This window comes from Bubalus kerabau, chromosome 11 (assembly GCF_029407905.1).
Source record: "Bubalus kerabau isolate K-KA32 ecotype Philippines breed swamp buffalo chromosome 11, PCC_UOA_SB_1v2, whole genome shotgun sequence".
In the NCBI taxonomy this organism is placed as follows: domain Eukaryota; kingdom Metazoa; phylum Chordata; class Mammalia; order Artiodactyla; family Bovidae; genus Bubalus; species Bubalus kerabau.
The window spans coordinates 63,011,112-63,029,327 of record NC_073634.1 but is presented as its reverse complement, the minus strand read 5'-3'; the positions used below and the strand labels follow the sequence as shown (position 1 = coordinate 63,029,327).

At 40.8% G+C, this 18,216-nt stretch overlaps 1 protein-coding gene across 1 annotated transcript; it reads left to right on the top strand.

The window, feature by feature from the left end:
• Positions 1-799: 799 nt before the first annotated feature.
• On the top strand, positions 800-12,369 carry LOC129622464 (craniofacial development protein 2-like). The gene is made up of 2 exons (XM_055539125.1): positions 800-936; positions 11,309-12,369. Exon 2 carries the CDS (start codon positions 11,343-11,345, stop codon positions 11,880-11,882), a length of 540 nt encoding a protein of 179 aa, XP_055395100.1. The 5' UTR covers positions 800-936; positions 11,309-11,342; the 3' UTR covers positions 11,883-12,369.
• Positions 12,370-18,216: the final 5,847 nt, after the last annotated feature.

The following is an 18,216-nucleotide window of genomic DNA, read 5'->3' as shown; positions in this document are numbered from 1 at the left end:
TTCTCACTTCCACTGTATAATCATAAGGGATTGATTTAGGTCATACCTCAATGGTCTAGCGGTTTTCCCTACTTTCTTCAATTTAAGTCTGAATTTCACAATAAGCAGTTCATGATCTGAGCCACAGTCAGCGCCTGGTCTTGTTTTTGCTGACTGTATAGAGCTTCTCCATCTTCGGCTGCAAAGAATATGATCAATCTGATTTTGGTGTTGACCATCTGGTGATGTCCATGTGTATAGTCTTCTCTTGTGTTGTTGGAAGAGGGTGTTTGCTATGACCAGTGCATTTTCTTGGCAAAACTCTATTAGTCTTTGCCCTGCTTCATTCCGTATTCCAAGGCCAAAATTGCCTGTTACTCCAGGTGTTTCTTGACTTCCTACTTTTGCATTCCAGTCCCCTATAATGAAAAGGACATCTTTTTTGGGTGTTAGTTCTAAAAGGTCTTGTAGGTCTTCACAGAACCATTCAACTTCAGCTTGTTCAGCTAAGGCCTTACATAAGAATAAATAATAAAGGTTAATTTTTTTTTAAAGGCTGAACTGCCTGTTTTTATCTTAAGGAAACTGTGAAGTATTAGATATCCGGCTTTAGGAACAGTGGAGCCAGATGTTAGTCAACCCCATTAATTTCACTAATTCATTCAAAATACAAAGGATCCCAACCTGTGAAATAGGATCAGTCAAAACTGATTTGACCGTTCATGTGATTACCATTTAAGCCTGCCTCAGGAGGTTTTTCCTTAAATTACTTTCACAAGCCCCCAGCTTTCTAGATCTTTGTTATTCAACTAACATTTGTATTAAGATCTTACTAAAATGTCAGGAAAGGAGACACGAAAGGAGATTCTTTGATCCCTTCAATTGCCTGGTGCAGCATGAAGCACAGAATCAAGAGTCCAAGGATGGGTCATGACGGGAAATTCTAAGATAACTGCCGTAAGTTTCATGCCAGCTGTCCCAGGCTGATTGTATTAAGCCATCAGATTCCTACTCTGAGTGTCTCCCTGACCAAGCACTGTGGATGACTGAGCTAGTTGAGTTGGCATTAAGCTACTTGGGATGTGGAGCTAAGAGAACTCTGATTTTGTGTTCCAAGGAGATAGCCTACATTTACAGGGCACCAAACTTTGCAGAAAGACCTGTACCACACACATTCAGGAGACTCGAGGGACTGAAATATGTAATTCCAATGTTGTAAGAGATTATAGTTGAACTAGGGATGAAGAGTTTGGCTGTTGCTGTCAATTACATCTCAATAGGAATTTTACAATTTTGCTCCTTTATTTCCTCACTTAATTTGGAGAAAATAATCTTGAAGATTCCATATCAGTATTTATGGGCCTTCCTCATTTTTAAATTTTAATTTTCTGATAAGAAATTAGTCACATATTTGAAAATTAATTTAAAAATAAATTAAAAGTTTCTCTCTTACCCATGTCTCCAATCACCAGTTCCTCACCTATTCCTAAGAACTAACCTTTATTATTTGTTCTTATATAACTTTCCAAAATTTCTTTGTTTATGCTTATAAGCCACTGTATATTCTTTTATTTCCCTTATTTTTACACAAAGGCAGGTACTCTTCTAAACCTTCCTTTTTTTTTTCCTTTCAACAGTATGCCTTTGCAGAACTTTATGTTTCCAGTTTTGGACAGTTTCTCCTTTTCTAATAGCTCACTAAAATTTGATGGCATACGAATCACGATTTACTTGCTCTTACGAGTTGTAAGTAAGTAACCTTGTACTTGAGCAATTCTCTACATGTGCTAACTATTTGTAGGTTAAATTCTCACAAGAGAAATTGATAGATCAATGGTTATGTGTGCTTGTGATTTTGACTGACATTGTCAGATTGTCCTCTGTATGGACTATACAATTCAAGCTCCTTCCAGTAATGTATGAGACCCTGTTTCCTCATTCTCTGACTAATACAGGTTTTTTAAACCAAGTTTTTGATCCTTCCCTATCTTGTAAATCGAATATGGTGATTTATTGAAGTTCTAGTTTCCATCTCTCTTAAGAGTGAGAATGAGCATCTTTTCATTTCTGCAGACATGATTTGTGTTTCTTTTCTGGGGGCTGTGTTTTTATATTTTTGCTCATTTTCACACTATGTTGTTGGTCTTTTGATGATGATTTTGTGAGAGTTTTTACATATTAGAGAAATGAGCCTTCATGCCATGCATTGCACATCTTTTATTCTTCCTTGTTGGTCACTGACTGTATTCATGATTTTTTCATGCATCATATTTTTATTTTCACATCATCAAATCTATTAAATTTTTTAGAGATTCTGGGTTTTATGCTTTCATTAGAAAGGCCTTCTCCCCAGGAGCATATAACAGAATATCTCATATGCTTTCCTCTGGTACTTTCATGGTTTTATTATTTTTATTTAAATTTTTGATCCAATTGGAACTTATTCTGTTATAAAAAAAAGTTAAATTGAGATTAAACTTTTTCTTGAGATAGCCATCCCACTGGTCATAAAAATCCATTTTCTTCTCCCAGTTGAAGTGTTACTTTATCATATACTAAATTTCTGTGTGTATTTTAACCCAAATCTGTACTTTCTATGTTTTCCCATTTATCTGTAGGTCTTCGTGGGCATCAGTGCTATAGTGTTGATTATTGAAGTCTTAGAATATGGTTCAACATCTAGGAGGACCAGTCTCCCCTCAATATTCTTCCTGTATAGAATTTTCCTGTCTATTCTTGCTTGTTTATTTTCCCACATGAACTTTAGAATCAGCTTGTCAAGTTCCCAGGAAAATAATTCTCTTGGTATTTTTATTGGGATTGTGGTAAATATTTTTAGGTTAACTTAGTGAGAACTGATATCTTTATGATGCTGAGCCCTTTGTTCCAAGAACATGGCAGAACTTTATGACTATCTGTTCATAAAGTCTTTTGATTCTCTCAGGAGTGTTTTAAAGTTTTATTCAAATAAGTCCTGTACATTTATTGTTCAATTTTATCTTTTTTTTTTTTTTTTGGCTTGGGGAAATTATAAAATAATGACTTTTCTCCACAAGTACTAAATATTTAGGACATCTGCACATCTGGGTCAATATTCTGTAATATCAAATATCATGTATTTCTGAGATAATGGGACATCAATGCCAAAGCACTCCAAGAATAAGCGGTAATTGAGTTTATCTTTTTTAAATCCCCACACAAGGATCTGTTGAGGATCTGGCTTTAAAACCTAGGTTGAAAAACAGCAACAAAACCCACTGTAGCTTTAAAAAATTAGTAAACTCAATGAAAACTTACTTTTTTAAAATATGATTTCACTACCACCCCTCTAGGCATTCCTGGAAGCAGGGATCTTTTTAAAATGTAAACTGGATCATCTGACTCCCATGCTTAAAACCGTCAGTGGCTTCTGATTGCACTGTAAATAAAATCAACACCTAAATAGACAATCTGGGCCAAAATCAGCAAGGAGGATCATTTCTGCTCCAGTTAGGCTGACTTCACTGAGGGGACTGGAAGGTACCCTTCAAGTTAGCAAGTTAATTCTGGCTGTCAGCTGGGGCTGTGGACAGGCTCAGTTCTGCTCCACATGGACCTGTCCACAGGCTGCTTGGACTTCTTCAAGAGTGAATGTCTGAGACAGAAATTAGAGGGTACCAGCTTTGTAAGGTCTGGGTCAAAAAACTAGTATTGCATCACTTCTACCGTGTCCTTAATGGTTAAGAGTCGGGGAAGGGGATATGATTCTACTGCTTGACAGGAGAATTGCCAAAGAATTTATTATTAACACATGTTTTAAAAGCATGGCATCCATCTAGTAGATTCTCTCTCTACTCCCTTTGCAGCCAATCTACCTGAAAGAGTGATCTCCATCCACTATCTCTTCTTCTTCTCCAGCTAATCTCTTCTCCACCAAAAACAATCCAACTTCAGCCTCCACAATTGAATTTGCTATCACTTAAGTCATCATGTTCATCCAAGGACCCTTCTAGTTCATGGACTGAAGAATTTAAACCAGACTGGGAATTCTTAGCCTGGGGTCCAAGAACCTCTGAAATTGTATGTCTAATCAGGTACTCCACTGCATTTTTTTCCCTGGCAGTTGCCCTTAAAAATTAGGATCATTGAAGTTCCCTGGCCATCCAGTGGTTGCTGTTGTTCAGTCACTAAGTTGTGTTTGACTCTTTGTGACCCCATGAACTATAGCACACCAGGCCTTCCTGTCCCTCATTATTTCCCAGAGTTTGTCCAAGTTCATGTCCTTTGAATCAGTGATGCCAGTGGTTAGGACTAGGCATTTTCACTGCCATGGCCCAAGTTAAATCTCTGGTCGGGGAACTAAGATTTCGCAAGCTGGGCAGCACAGTAAAAAAAAAAAAAAAAAGTAGGATCATCTCAGCTTTTCAACAAGATCTGTGTTTCAGAAAAGATTATTAGCCAGTCTGGGTTCTGCAGGACCTCCGAACACCTTAGCTTAGGCTTCTTTGTATATAACAATGCTGCTGCTGCTGCTAAGTTGCTTCAGTCGTGTCCAACTCTGTGCGACCCCAGAGACGGCAGCCCACCAGGCTCCCCCGTCCCTGGGATTCTCCAGGCAAGAACACTGGAGTGGGTTGCCATTTCCTTCTCCAATGCATGACAGTGAAAAGTGAAAGTGAAGTCACTCAATCGTGTCTGACTCCCAGCGAGCCCATGGACTGCAGCCTACCAGGCTCCTCCGTCCATGGGATTTTCCAGGCAAGAGTACTGGAGTGGGTTGCCATTGTCTTCTCCGTATATAACAATAGAGCCCAGCATTTCTTTGGGAGCTTTCTGAGTGTCAGGTATTATTCTAGAAGCTTTATGTTCATCATGTCATTCCATTCTCACAGTTACTCTCTGAAATAGGTATTATTATTATCCCCATTTTACAGATGATTAAACTGAAACACAACTAGGGCTTCCCAGATGGCTCATCCACCTGCCAATGTAGGAGACACAAGAGACATGGGTTTGATCCCTGGGGTAAGTAAGCTCCTCTGGAGCAGGAAATGGCAACCCACTCCGGTATTCCTGCCTGAAGAATCTCATGGACAGAGGAGCCTGGAAGGCTACAGTCTATAAAGTTGCAGAGTTGGACACGACTGAGACACTGAACACACACACACACACAAACCGGAACACAGAGATGTTGCTATGGGTTAACTGTGTCATCCCCAAAACTTAAAATGTTGAAACCCTAATCCCAGTGTGATAGTATTTGGAGGCAGGGCCTTTGGGCGGTATAGGGCATAAGGATGGAGCTTTCAATAATAGAATTAGTGCCTTTTAAGAAGAAGCCAGAGAGCTAATTAGGTTTCTTTCCACCATGTGAGGATTCAGGTCAGCAGTCTGCAATTTGGAAGTGGGCTTTCACAGGAACTGGAGCCTGTTGGTACCCTGATCTCAACTTCCAGCCTCCAGAACTGTGAGAAATAAATTTCTGTTGTTTATAAGCCATCCAGTCCCTAGCATTTTGTTACAGCAACCCAAACTGACTAAGGGTCAGCTCAGGGTTACACATGCTGGTAAGGAGTAATACCAGGAATCAACCCAGGCCACCTGGCTTTGCAATCTATATGCTTAACCCTACTCTGCACTACCTCTCAATATATCTCAATTATATTTTAATAGCTAAGTAGTATTCCAGTGAGTCAATAGGCTACAATTTGGGTAACCAGCTCTCTATTATTTAAATCCCCTCATTTTACACATGAGAAAATTAGCTCTCATAGATGTTAACTAGCTTGTACCTGTAGACTGGGGAAGGACTCAACTCACAATAATAGTTAATGGCTGTAATTTATTAAGTGCTTTCTATATATGCCTGGCCTTTATTCTAGGCCCTTTGGATCCTTGCCCCTCTATGAGATTCAGTATTAGATATGAGGAAACAGAACCCAAAGGAATTAAGTAATGCCTAAGAGCACTCAGCTGGCGAGCATCAGATCAAGGATTAAGTTTCAGAACTGGTGCCCTTTCTCCTCTGCCACACCATCTCCAGTTAATCACAGGCACTTACTTGCTTTTCAGGACTGTGTGAAGGGCCCTCTCTCACTCATGCTGGTGAAGTGTAAATAGGTGCGATCGCCATGGAGGGCAATTTGACAATATTTGTCAAACCGGCATATACATTCATGACGATGTAAATGTATGAAACAGTACTGAAGTGTGCACGTGAAGATAGTTGAAATGGTAAATTTTATATGTGTTTTTACTACAGTTAAAAAAAAAAACCTTTAATCCAACAATATAATTAGAAATATGGATATTTTGTGGGAAATGAGGTGTCCTGAAGAATATTTATTACAACATTGTTTGTAATAAATTAACAAAAGATTAGATGCAAGTGACCATCAGAGGGAGACTAGTAAAATAAATTATGGTCCACTATACAATGGAGTAGGACTTCCCTGGTGGCTCAGACGGTAAAGCGTCAGTCTACAATGTGGGAGACCCGGGTTCAGTTCCTGGTTTGGGAAGATCCCTTGGAGAAGGAAATGGCAATCCACTCCAGTACTATTGCCTCGAAAATCCCATGGACAGAGGAGCCTGGTAGGCTACAGTCCATGGGGTTGCAAAGAGTCAGACATGACTGAAAGACTTCATACAATACAGTACCATGCCACCTTTAGAAAGGAATAGGGAGATATTTATTCTGATGGGGAAAGATTGCCATGATATATTGTAAAGTGAAAAAGGTGAGCAATTGTGTAAAAAAAAACAGGTGGTGGGAGGTTAGGGGATAGGAGGGAGGAGGAAGGTAACTTGTGCCTATTTGCTTATATACTGAGAGACCATCTCTGAAAAGGAACACAAGAAACTTCCAACACTAGTTGCTTCTGAGATGGAGAACTGGTGGCTAGGGACAGAGGATGGAGACTTATATACTTTTTGAATTTTGAAGTTTTGTGACCTCAAGAAATTAAATAAGGGAGTTCCCTGGTGGCTAGGATTTGGTACTTTCACTACCATGGCCCTGGGTTCAGTCCCTGGTCTGGGAACTGAGGTCCATTAAGCTGCACAGCACAGTAAAAAAAATAATAATAAATTAAATTTAAAATTCCATTGTTTAAGTATATGTGCTGCTAAAGTGAGTACTAAAATTCTGTTTTTTAAAATATATTCAGAGAATTGAGGACTAGTAGAGATCTCAAGAAATCTAGCACTAGATATGTCCAAGACAGCATCTGAAGCATTTGCTAGGCTCATGATGAGACTCTGTGCCTCACTTATTTACTGTTATATACCTAAAGACAGCAATTCTGGAGCCCTAGTGGTAAACAGAAAAGCACTCTAAGAATGTGTATTAGATGACTGAATGAATGAGTGAACAGATAGCTGGTGTTTACTTATTCTTTTACTTCTCTGTGATATGAGCTTTACACTCAGAAGTTCAAACATTTTTAGAGTCAATAACATTTTTCTTAGGCTTAACAAAGACCTATTTCATCTTGTTGCATCCTTTTAGAAATGACTAACAATTGGTTAGGGATCTCATTTTAACCTTGTAAATGCTTGAGGTCCTGTGACTTTTGGACTTCCCTTTTACCAATTCAGTGGCTCCAATTCTTCTGCTGTTGCTGCTGCTAAGTCACGTCAGTCATGTCCGACCCTGTGCAACCCCATAGATGGCAGCCCACCAGGCTCCTCTGTTCCTGGGATTTTCCAGGCAAGAGTACTGGAGTGGGTTGCCATTTCCTTCTCCAATGCATGAAAGTGAAAAGTAAAAGTGAAGTCCCTCAGTCGTGTCCAACTCTTCGTGACCCCATGGACTGTAGCCTACCAGGCTCCTCCATCCATGGGATTTTCCAGGCAAGAATACTGGAGTGGGTTGCCATTGCCTTTTCCTCCAATTCTTCTAGCAAACACCAATTTGGCACCTGTTCAGTCATTCTATCTTCTCTGAACTCTCCAAATCTTTCATTAAAAGCAGTTTTTCAATTGGTTCAGGATACTCTAGTAAGGATCAGACCTATCAAATATTGTGGATGGACCATTGACCAGGTTTTGCTATTTGTTTTGTTCAGTTGCTAAGTCATGTCCAACTCTTTGTGACTTCATGGACTGTAGCCTGCCAGGCTCTTCTGTCCATGGGATTCTCCAGGCAAGGATACTGTGGTGGGTTACCATTTCCTTCTCTAGGTTTTGCCATTAACTTCCATTAACATTTGCCTGTTTTAGCTTTTGAAAGAAAATCTTTTTTTTCTCCAGAAGCAGCATGGAGTTGAGAAAAGAGAACCAGGTTTCAAGCCAGGAGACCCAAATTTTGAATCTCTACCTCCACCATATACAGGCTGAGTGGCCTTTCATTCATTCATTTAACAAATATTTACTGCGCCTACTCATTGCAGGACACGGTTCTGGGCACTGGGGACTGAGTAATGAGCAAAACAAAAAAAAACATCCCTACTCTTATGGACTTTACATTCCAGTGGGGAAAGACCACCAACAAACAAAATGAACAAGGAAAATGTATATTATTTTAAATGGTAATAAGTGCTACAGAAAAAAATAAAGGAAAAGAGGATAGGGAGTATGAAGGCCAGGGGGTACAATTTTAAATAGAGTCAGTAACATCTTTCTTGGCAAGGCCACACTGAGAAGGTGAGAATTGAGTCAAGACCCTAGGATTGTGAGGGTATGAGTACTGTGGGTTTCTGGAGGCAAATGAAAAGCAAATTTCATGGGCTCTTATGTGGTAAGTGGGTTTGGTGAGGAACAGCCAGGAAGGGAAGTGAATAGAGAGCAGAGCGGAGGTGGGGTTTGCCAGAGAGGGGCTGGGCAGTGACCTGTGACTGAGGAATTAATTTATGACAATTATAACAATGCCTATTCTCTGAGCTTTATCTTTTATATTATTTTTATATTTTTTGGCAGAGTCATGTGGCATGTGGGATCTTAGTTCCCCAACCAAGAATCAAATCCACGCTCCCAGCAGTTGAAACATGGAGTCTCAACCACTGAAGCACTAGGGCAGTTCCTCTCTGAGCTTTAAATAAAATAATATACATGAAAAGTGCCTGCCAGAATACGACATGAGTAGATGGAAGTAAGGTCAATTGCAAGTCTGTGGATGTTTCTCAGGTTAAGGAATTGTTTTTTCTAATTGTTATGTAGTTAGAATAGGAAAAAGGAGTCCAGAGTAGTGGTGGCTAAAAGACAAGGAAGGGAAAAGCCTGTGAAAATAGAACAAAGGAAGGTCCAAGGACCAGAGTGAGGACTTGAGGTAGAACAAACAGCATTCCTGGCTAGCAATTTACATAGGGCAGGCTCGGGGGAGGAGAAAAAACATATAAAAAGAGGAGCCAAAACTGGGCCAGGGGGCCTCTTTTCGTGTCTTTTGGGTTGGCATGCCCTCACACCTCAAGGATGTATTTTCCTTTACTTTCTAAATAAAACTGAGCTGTAACATGGAGCTGTAACACTGATCCAACTGAGGGCTGTAATGCTGGTCCGTCCATTGCTTCAGATTTTGTTGCAATGAGATAGAACCGAGGAAATTACACACTCCCCTGACATAATGATCTATACTCCCTGTGATTAGAGATATGTCTGTATAATTCTGAAACATCTCAAAAACAAAAAACCATGTGGTTAATATCAAGTAAGGTGTTGGCTCACATCCCAGAGTTGATTTTTGTATCTAAAACATATCAGCAGATTACAAACCCACCCGTTTGTGACAGAGAAAAGGCTGCCAGGATACCTTCCTTTAACAGAAGCCAAAGGTGAGAGGCATCACTGGAGAATACAAACCAACTTAATTGATTCAGCAGAACATTTATTCAATGCATGTATATGATGGATTAATTCTCTCTGCAATGAGGCTGAACACCTTACCTGAGACTGGACTTTCTAGACAACATTATAGACTAACTAAAATGGGCTTTTCTCTGTGGGTCGTTCTGTTTCTTTACTGAGATACCAAGATTTTTTTTTTTTAAATTATTTTTATTTATTTAGATGTAGCATGTGGGATCTAGTTCCCTGACCAGGGATTGAACTCAGGCCCCCTGCATTGTGAGTAAAGAGTCTTAGCCACTGGACCACCAGGGAAGTTCCCAGATACCAAGATTTTAAAGAAGGGGGATAGAGACAATATGACCCTTCAGCAGCTAATCTAGAGACATTTGTCTGAGAACAAAGGTGAAAGAAAACCAATGGAGCTGCCTGTCCATATTTCCAGATTCTAGAGGCCACAGTTCAGTTCAGTTCAGTTGCTCAGTTGTGTCCGACTCTTTGTGACCCCATGAACTGCAGCACACCAGGCCTCCCTGTCCATCACCAACTCCCGGGGTTTACCCAAACTCATGTCCATTGAGTAGGTGATGCCATCTAACCATCTCATCCTCCATCATCTTCTTCTCCTCCTGCCTTCTATCTTTCCTAACATCAGGGTTTTTTCAAATGAGTCAGCTCTTCACATCAGGTGGCCAAAGTATTGGAGTTTCAGCTTCAGCATCAGTCCTTCCAATGAACACCCAGGACTGATTTCCTTTAGGATGGACTGGTTGGATCTCTTTGCAGTCCAAGGGACTCTCAAGAGTCTTCTTCAACACCACAGTTCAAAAACATCAATTGCTATTGATTGCTTCTTGCAGAGGTGCTTGCTTTCTGGTCAGTAGAATAGCATTGCTAATTCTGTTGACAGAATGAAACCTAGGTGGATTGAGTTAATTTTGCTATCATCAATCCATATCATTCTCAGGTCTGTTAAATATTAATACCTCAGGCCAAGGTGACCTCATGTTCTCCAAGAGGTATCCAGGTAGCACAGTTCAACTACATCAGCAACTACAACTACATAAACATATAGACGCAGAGAACTGTATTGACAGAGGATGAACTAAACTTAGTTGTATTAGGGAAATAAAATTATTTTATCTTATTTTTTAGTATAATACTTTTGAAATTAAAGAAATTACATATTGGGTTTTTGTAAATGTAGATCACCAAGAAGTATTATTTGATTAATCTGTGTCATAAAACTCCAAACAATATATCCTATAGAGGAGATTGCTTTTTTAAATTCAGTTCATCAATTTAATATGTAGCCATTAAGATATGTTGTAGAGGCACAATGAGTGACTGAGAGAATGTTCAGGATACATTGTGAAATGAAAATAAGTACTATACAGCAACATTAAATATTTTAATATATAAGAACAGAATGAATATGAAAATGACTAACATATTAAGTCAAACAAGAGATGGCAAGAGTGAATGTCGACATTCTAGGAATCAGTGAACTAAAATGGACTGGAATGGGTGAATTTAACTCAGATGACCATTATATCTACTACTGCAGGCAGGAATTCCTCAGAAGAAATGGAGTAGCCATCATGGTCAACAAAAGAGTCCGAAATGCAGTACTTGGATGCAATCTCAAAAACAACAGAATGATCTCTGTTCGTTTCCAAGGCAAACCATTTAATATCACAGTAATCCAAGTCTATGCCCCAACCAGTAACACTGAAGAAGCTGAAGTTGAACGGTTCTATAAAGACCTACAAGACCTTTTAGAACTAACACCCAAAAAAGATGTCCTTTTCATTATAGGGGACTGGAATGCAAAAGTAGGAAGTGAAGAAACACCTGGAGTAACAGGGAACTTTGGCCTTGGAATATGGAATGAAGCAGGGCAAAGACTAATAGAGTTTTGCCAAGAAAATGCACTGGTCATAGCAGCAAACGCCCTCTTCCAACAACACAAGAGAAGACTCTACACATGGACATCACCAGATGGTCAACACCAAAATCAGACTGATATATTCTTTGCAGCCAAAGATGGAGAAGCTCTGTACTGTCAGCAAAAACAAGACCAGGCGCTGACTGTGGCTCAGATCATGAACTCCTTATTGCCAAATTCAGACTTAAATTGAAGAAAGTAGGGAAAACCACTAGACCATTCAGGTATGACCTAAATCAAATCCCTTATGATTATACACTGAAGTGAGAAATAGATTTAAGGGCCTAGATTTGATACACAGAGTGCCTGATGAACTATGGATGGAGGTTCGTGACATTGTACAGGAGACAGGGATCAAGACCATCCCCATGGAAAAGAAATGCAAAAAGGTAAAATGGCTGTCTGGGGAGGCCTTACAAATAGCTGTGAAAAGAAGAGAAGCGAAAAGCAAAGGAGAAAAGGAAAGATATAAACATCTGAATGCAGAGTTCCAAAGAATAGCAAGAAGAGATAAGAGAGCCTTCCTCAGCAATCAATGCAAAGAAATAGAGGAAAACAACAGAATGGGAAAGACTAGAGATCTCTTCAAGAAAATTAGAGATACCAAGGGAACATTTCATGCAAAAATGGGCTTGATAAAGAACAGAAATGGTATGGACCTAACAGAAGCAGAAGATATTAAGAAGAGGTGGCAAGAATACACAGAAGAACTGTACAAAAAAGATCTTCACAACACAGATAATCACGATGGTGTGATCACTCATCTAGAGCCAGACATCCTGGAATGTGAAGTCAAGTGGGCGTTAGAAAGCATCATTAAAAACAAAGCTAGTGGAGGTGATGGAATTCCAGTTGAGCTATTTCAAATCCTGAAAGATGATGCTGTGAAACTGCTGCACTCAGTATGCCAGCAAATTTGGAAAACTCAGCAGTGGCCACAGGACTGGAAAAGGCCAGTTTTCATTCCACTCCCAAAGAAAGGCAATGCCAAAGAATGCTCAAACTACTGCACAATTGCACTCATCTCACACACTAGTAAAGAAATGCTCAAAATTCTCCAAGCCAGACTTCAGCAATACGTGAACCATGAACTTCCTAATGTTCAAGCTGGTTTTAGAAAAGGCAGAGGAACCAGAGATCAAATTGCCAGCATCCACTGGATCATGGAAAAAGCAAGAGAGTTCCAGAAAAACATCTATTTCTGCTTTATTGACTACGCCAAAGCCTTTGACTGTGTGGATCACAATAAACTGTGGAAAATTCTGAAAGAGATGGGAACACCAGACCACCTGACCTGCCTCTTGAGAAATCTGTATGCAGGTCAGGAAGCAACAGTTAGAAGTGAACATGGAAAACAGACTGGTTCCAAATAGGAAAAGGAGTTCGTCAAGGCTGTATATTGTCACCCTGCTTATTTAACTTCTATGCAGAGTACATCATGAGAAACGCTGGGCTGGAAGAAACACAAGCTGGAATCAAGATTGCTGGGAGAAATATCAATAACCTTAGATATGCAGATGACACCACCTTTATGCCAGAAAGTGAAGAGGAACTCAAAAGCCTCTTGATGAAAGTGAAAGTGGAGAGTGAAAAAGTTGGCTTAAAGCTCAACATTAGGAAAACAAAGATCATGGCATCCGGTCCCATCACTTCATGGGAAATAGATGGGGAAACAGTGGAAACAGTGTCAGACTTTATTTTGGGGGGCTCCAAAATCACTTCAGATAGTGGTTGCGGCCATGAAATTAAAAGACGCTTACTCCTTGGAAGGAAAGTTATGACCAACCTAGATAGCATATTCAAAAGCAGAGACATTACTTTGCCAACAAAGTTCTGTCTAGTCAGTTCAGTTCAGTTCAGTTGCTCAGTCATGTCTGACTCTTTGCAACCCCATGAATCGCAGCACGCCAGGCCTCCCTGTCCATCACAAACTCCCGGAGTTCACTCAGGCTCACGTCCATCAAGTCAGTGATGCCATCCAGCCATCTCATCCTCTGGCGTCCCCTTCTCCTCCTGCCCTCAATCCCTCCCAGCATCAGAGTCTTTTCCAATGAGTCAGCTCTTCGCATCAGGTGGCCAAAGTACTGGAGTTTCAGCTTTAGCATCATTCCCTCCAAAGAAATCCCAGGGCTTATTTCTTTCAGAATGGACTGGTTGGATCTCCTTGCAGTCCAAGGGACTCTCAAGAGTCTTCTCCAACACCACAGTTCAAAAGCATCAATTCTTTGGCACTCAGCCTTCTTCATAGTCCAACTCTCACATCCATATATGACCACCGGGAAAACCATAGCCTTGACTAGATGAACCTTTGTTGGCAAAGTAATGTCTCTGCTTTTGAATATGCTATCTAGGTTGGTCATAACTTTCCTTCCAAGGAGTAAGCGTCTTTTAATTTCATGGCCGCAATCACTATCTGAAGTGATTTTGGAGCCCCCCAAAATAAAGTCTGACACTGTTTCCACTGTTTCCCCATCTATTTCCCATGAAGTGATGGGACCGGATGCCATGATCTTTGTTTTCCTAATGTTGAGCTTTAAGCCAACTTTTTCACTCTCCACTTTCACTTTCATCAAGAGGCTTTTGAGTTCCTCTTCACTTTCTGCCATAAGGGTGGTGTCATCTGCATATCTGAGGTGATTAATATTTCTCCCAGCAATCTTGATTCCAGCTTGTGTTTCTTCCAGCCCAGCGTTTCTCATGATGTACTCTGCATAGAAGTTAAATAAGCAGGGTGACAATATACAGCCTTGACGGACTCCTTTTCCTATTTGGAACCAGTCTGTTTTCCATGTTCACTTCTAACTGTTGCTTCCTGACCTGCATACAGATTTCTCAAGAGGCAGGTCAGGTGGTCTGGTGTTCCCATCTCTTTCAGAATTTTCCACAGTTTATTGTGATCCACACAGTCAAAGGCTTTGGCGTAGTCAATAAAGCAGAAATAGATGTTTTTCTGGAACTCTCTTGCTTTTTCCATGATCCAGCGGATGTTAGCAATTTGATCTCTGGTTCCTCTGCCTTTTCTAAAACCAGCTTGAACATCAGGAAGTTCATGGTTCACGTATTGCTGAAGCCTGGCTTTGAGAATTTTGAGCATTACTTTACTAGCATGGTTTTTCCTGTGGTCATGTATGGATGTGAGAGTTGGACTGTGAAGAAGGCTGAACGCCGAAGAATTGATGCTTTTGAACTGTGGTGTTGGAGAAGACTCTTGAGAGTCCCTTGGACGGCAAGGAGATCCAACCAGTCCATTCTGAAAGAAATAAGCCCTGGGATTTCTTTGGAGGGAATGATGCTGAAGCTGAAACTCCAGTACTTTGGCCTCCTCATTCGAAGAGCTGACTCATTGGAAAAGAATCTGATGCTGGGAGGGATTTGGGGCAGGAGGAGAAGGGGACGTCAGAGGATGAGATGGCTGGATGGCATCACTGACTCGATGGACGTGAGTCTGAGTGAACTTCGGGAGTTTGTGATGGATAGGGAGGCCTGGCGTGCTGTGATTCATGGGGTAGCAAAGAGTCAGACACGACTGAGTGACTGAACTGAACTGAACATATTAAGTATTTATCTCAGAAGATAAAGTTACAGATGGTTTTAATTTTCTTTGTGCTGATCTTTATTTTCAAAAACTTCTACCATGAGTGTATATTATTTTTGTAATAAAAAAATTGTTTTAGTTTTGTGTTCATTAAAATTCAGCTGCCTAACAGTTCTAAAAGTCAAATTAAATTTTCTAATTAAGAACAAAGATGAAGCAATTGAGAAATCTACTTTCTCTCCTGGAGAAAATGGCTTGAAAAAGGCACACAGTCATGAAGATTTGCGCCACTGCCATTTGACAATGACAGTCACTGACTCTGTGATAGGTACAGTTGCTTGCATTGCCTCACCTAATCTGCACAACAACCCCATGAAGAAGGTCCCATTAGGGAGCCCATTTTAGAGATGAGGAAACAAGAGCAGAGAGGATAGGTAAATTGCCCAAAACCAAAGTTAGGAAGAGGTACAGCCCCTGGAAGTGTGGTTCCAAACCTGAGTCCTCACCATTGTTAGCTGCTCACTACCCGTCTCTGCATCCAGGCGGCCCTCGTCACCTGTTTGTCCAGTGGCCTCAACAGTTGCAGCAAGTCTAGCCCTCTCCTCAAAACCCCTGCTTCCCACCTTCCTTCTCCCTTTCAGCAGCTGCCCTCATTTTAGAGAAGAGGAACTTCCTGGACTTCCCTGATAGTGCACTGGATAAAAATCCGTCTGCCAGTGCAGGGCACTCAGGTTCAATCCTGGGGAAGATTCCACATGCCGCAGAGCAACTAAGCCTGTATGCACAGCTACGAAGCCCGTGTGCTGCAACAACTGAAGCCCACTTGCCTAGGGCCTATGCTCCGCATAGAGAAGCCATCATAATGAGAAACCTGAGCACTGCAACAGAGTAGCCCCACTTTGTCGCAACTAGAGAAAAGCCCACACAAAGCAATGAAGACCTAGTGCAGTCAAAAATAAAAATAAATAAGGAGCTTCCTGCATTCTCCCCTAAACTTATCTATTCTCTTTAAAAAGGAGCAACTATATGATTGCAATATTTGGAACATACTAAAAAAAAGCATTCATTATTTATCTGAAATTCAAATGTAACTGAGTAGCCTGTGTTTTGGGCAACCCTACTTAGAGAAGATTCTCAACTATCTTTCGTCCAAAGAAAACACAACAAATCTTAATTCCTCATCCCTCTCCAGCAACCAATCACCAAGCCAGGAGATGCCTATCACATGGACCACACACACGTCTCCTCCCAAGGTAAGCTGTGCGACAATAAACCACTTGTGCCCTTGACCTCTGTGTTTGAAGCTGTCAGGATCTGGCCTTGTAGCTGATGGAGGTTGGCCCAGGGGATCATTTCAACCTCCACTTCTGAACTCACAGCCTGTCCACTGTTCTAACCAAGTTGCCGCTGCCTTCCATTTGTGGCAGTGTCAATATCTCAGGAGACCTCTGGTCGTAGGTTGCCCTTGGTTATCCTCTGGATATTTCAAACAAGGTCTCTGCCTGACTCAGCATTTCTCCACCATAATCCTGGCATTCCTTGTTGTTGTTCAATCGCTCACTCATATCCGGGTCACTCTTTGTGACCCAGTAGACTGCAGCACACCAGGCTTCCCTGTCCTTCAACATCTCCCTGAGCTGGCTCAAACTCATGTCCATTGAGTTGGTGATGCCATCCAACCATCTCATCCTCTGGCGTCCCCTTCTCCTCCAGCCTGCAATCTTTCCCAGCATCAGGGTTATTTCAGATGAGGAAGTTCAGACTGCCCTCCACCCAGCCCCACCTCCTTCCCAGGAGATCACCTCTGCTGGCAATTTATTTGTATCCTTCTTTTATGATTTTTGAAAATATATGTAAATCCTTTTGAGTTACTTGAATTTCAGTGTCTATTGTTAGTTGTAAAAGTCCCCACTGATCACATAAATACTCATGATGGGGAAAGGGAAGTTTTAAAATAGGGGAGCAATGGTATTTGTCATAAACTAGTCCAGCAGCAGGGAAAACCCCAGGCCATTTTTAGATCTCTGAGAGCAGGACAGGGATGACTTAAGGTGACTGGCCAGAGGCTGGGAGTGGACAAAGAAAGGAAGTCCAGAACAATAGGGTCACTCCACCTCTGCCCTTCTGGAGGTGGGGCCACTACAGTCAGTCCCTAGACTCAGCCTAATTAATGTAATTTAGGGATTAGAAAGTCACCAGGCTTAAAATATTAAGTCATTACTTTGAATTCTAAGAGAATATGGTGAGGAGAGTGGAAAAGTCTATGTGTTAGATGCTTCTTTAGATCCAAACACTGCACTGGAGTTAGAAAAGGACACAGAAGATGGTGCCACTTAAGTTGTTTTGCTGCTTATAATTATAATAGGGATTAAAAACAGATGGGCATCATAGAACCCTTTCATTAAAAAAGTTGCTTTCTGCATCATTTTGTATTATCAGGCTATTTTTCCAAAATATTAATTTATTCTCCTGAAAGGAAAAAAAAAGACTGAATTTTACCCTGTTCAGGCTAGGAGATGTATCTAGAGTTGAGAAATTCCTAATGTGGGCCTCTGATTTAATAGGGAAAGCCTGATACTGGGACTCAAGTCTTTACCAGCTGCTACATGATCTCTCACTTATTTGCTCAATGCTTCATTTGTCTCACCTGTAAAATGAGACTGTAGGTACAAGGGGTTTCTATCATCCTATGGCTTGAAAATCTATTAGTTGAACCCAGCTAGTTAATGTTTAGACTGTCAGCCTGAATCATACACTCAAAATGACGTGGAGAGTTGGATCAATTGTATGGATCATTCTGGAAAGAAATCAAAAGTAAATTGGACCTCAAGTAGATATATTTCAAGCCAAATTGTTTATTCTTTTTTACTTTTCTGGGCCTATAAGACAGAATCCTACCAGATGGATCGAGGCAACTGGCTTCTTCTCAGCTTCGTTCTCAGCTCATCTAGGCGGGCCCCTCAGAGATTCAAACACTCATACCTAAAAACGC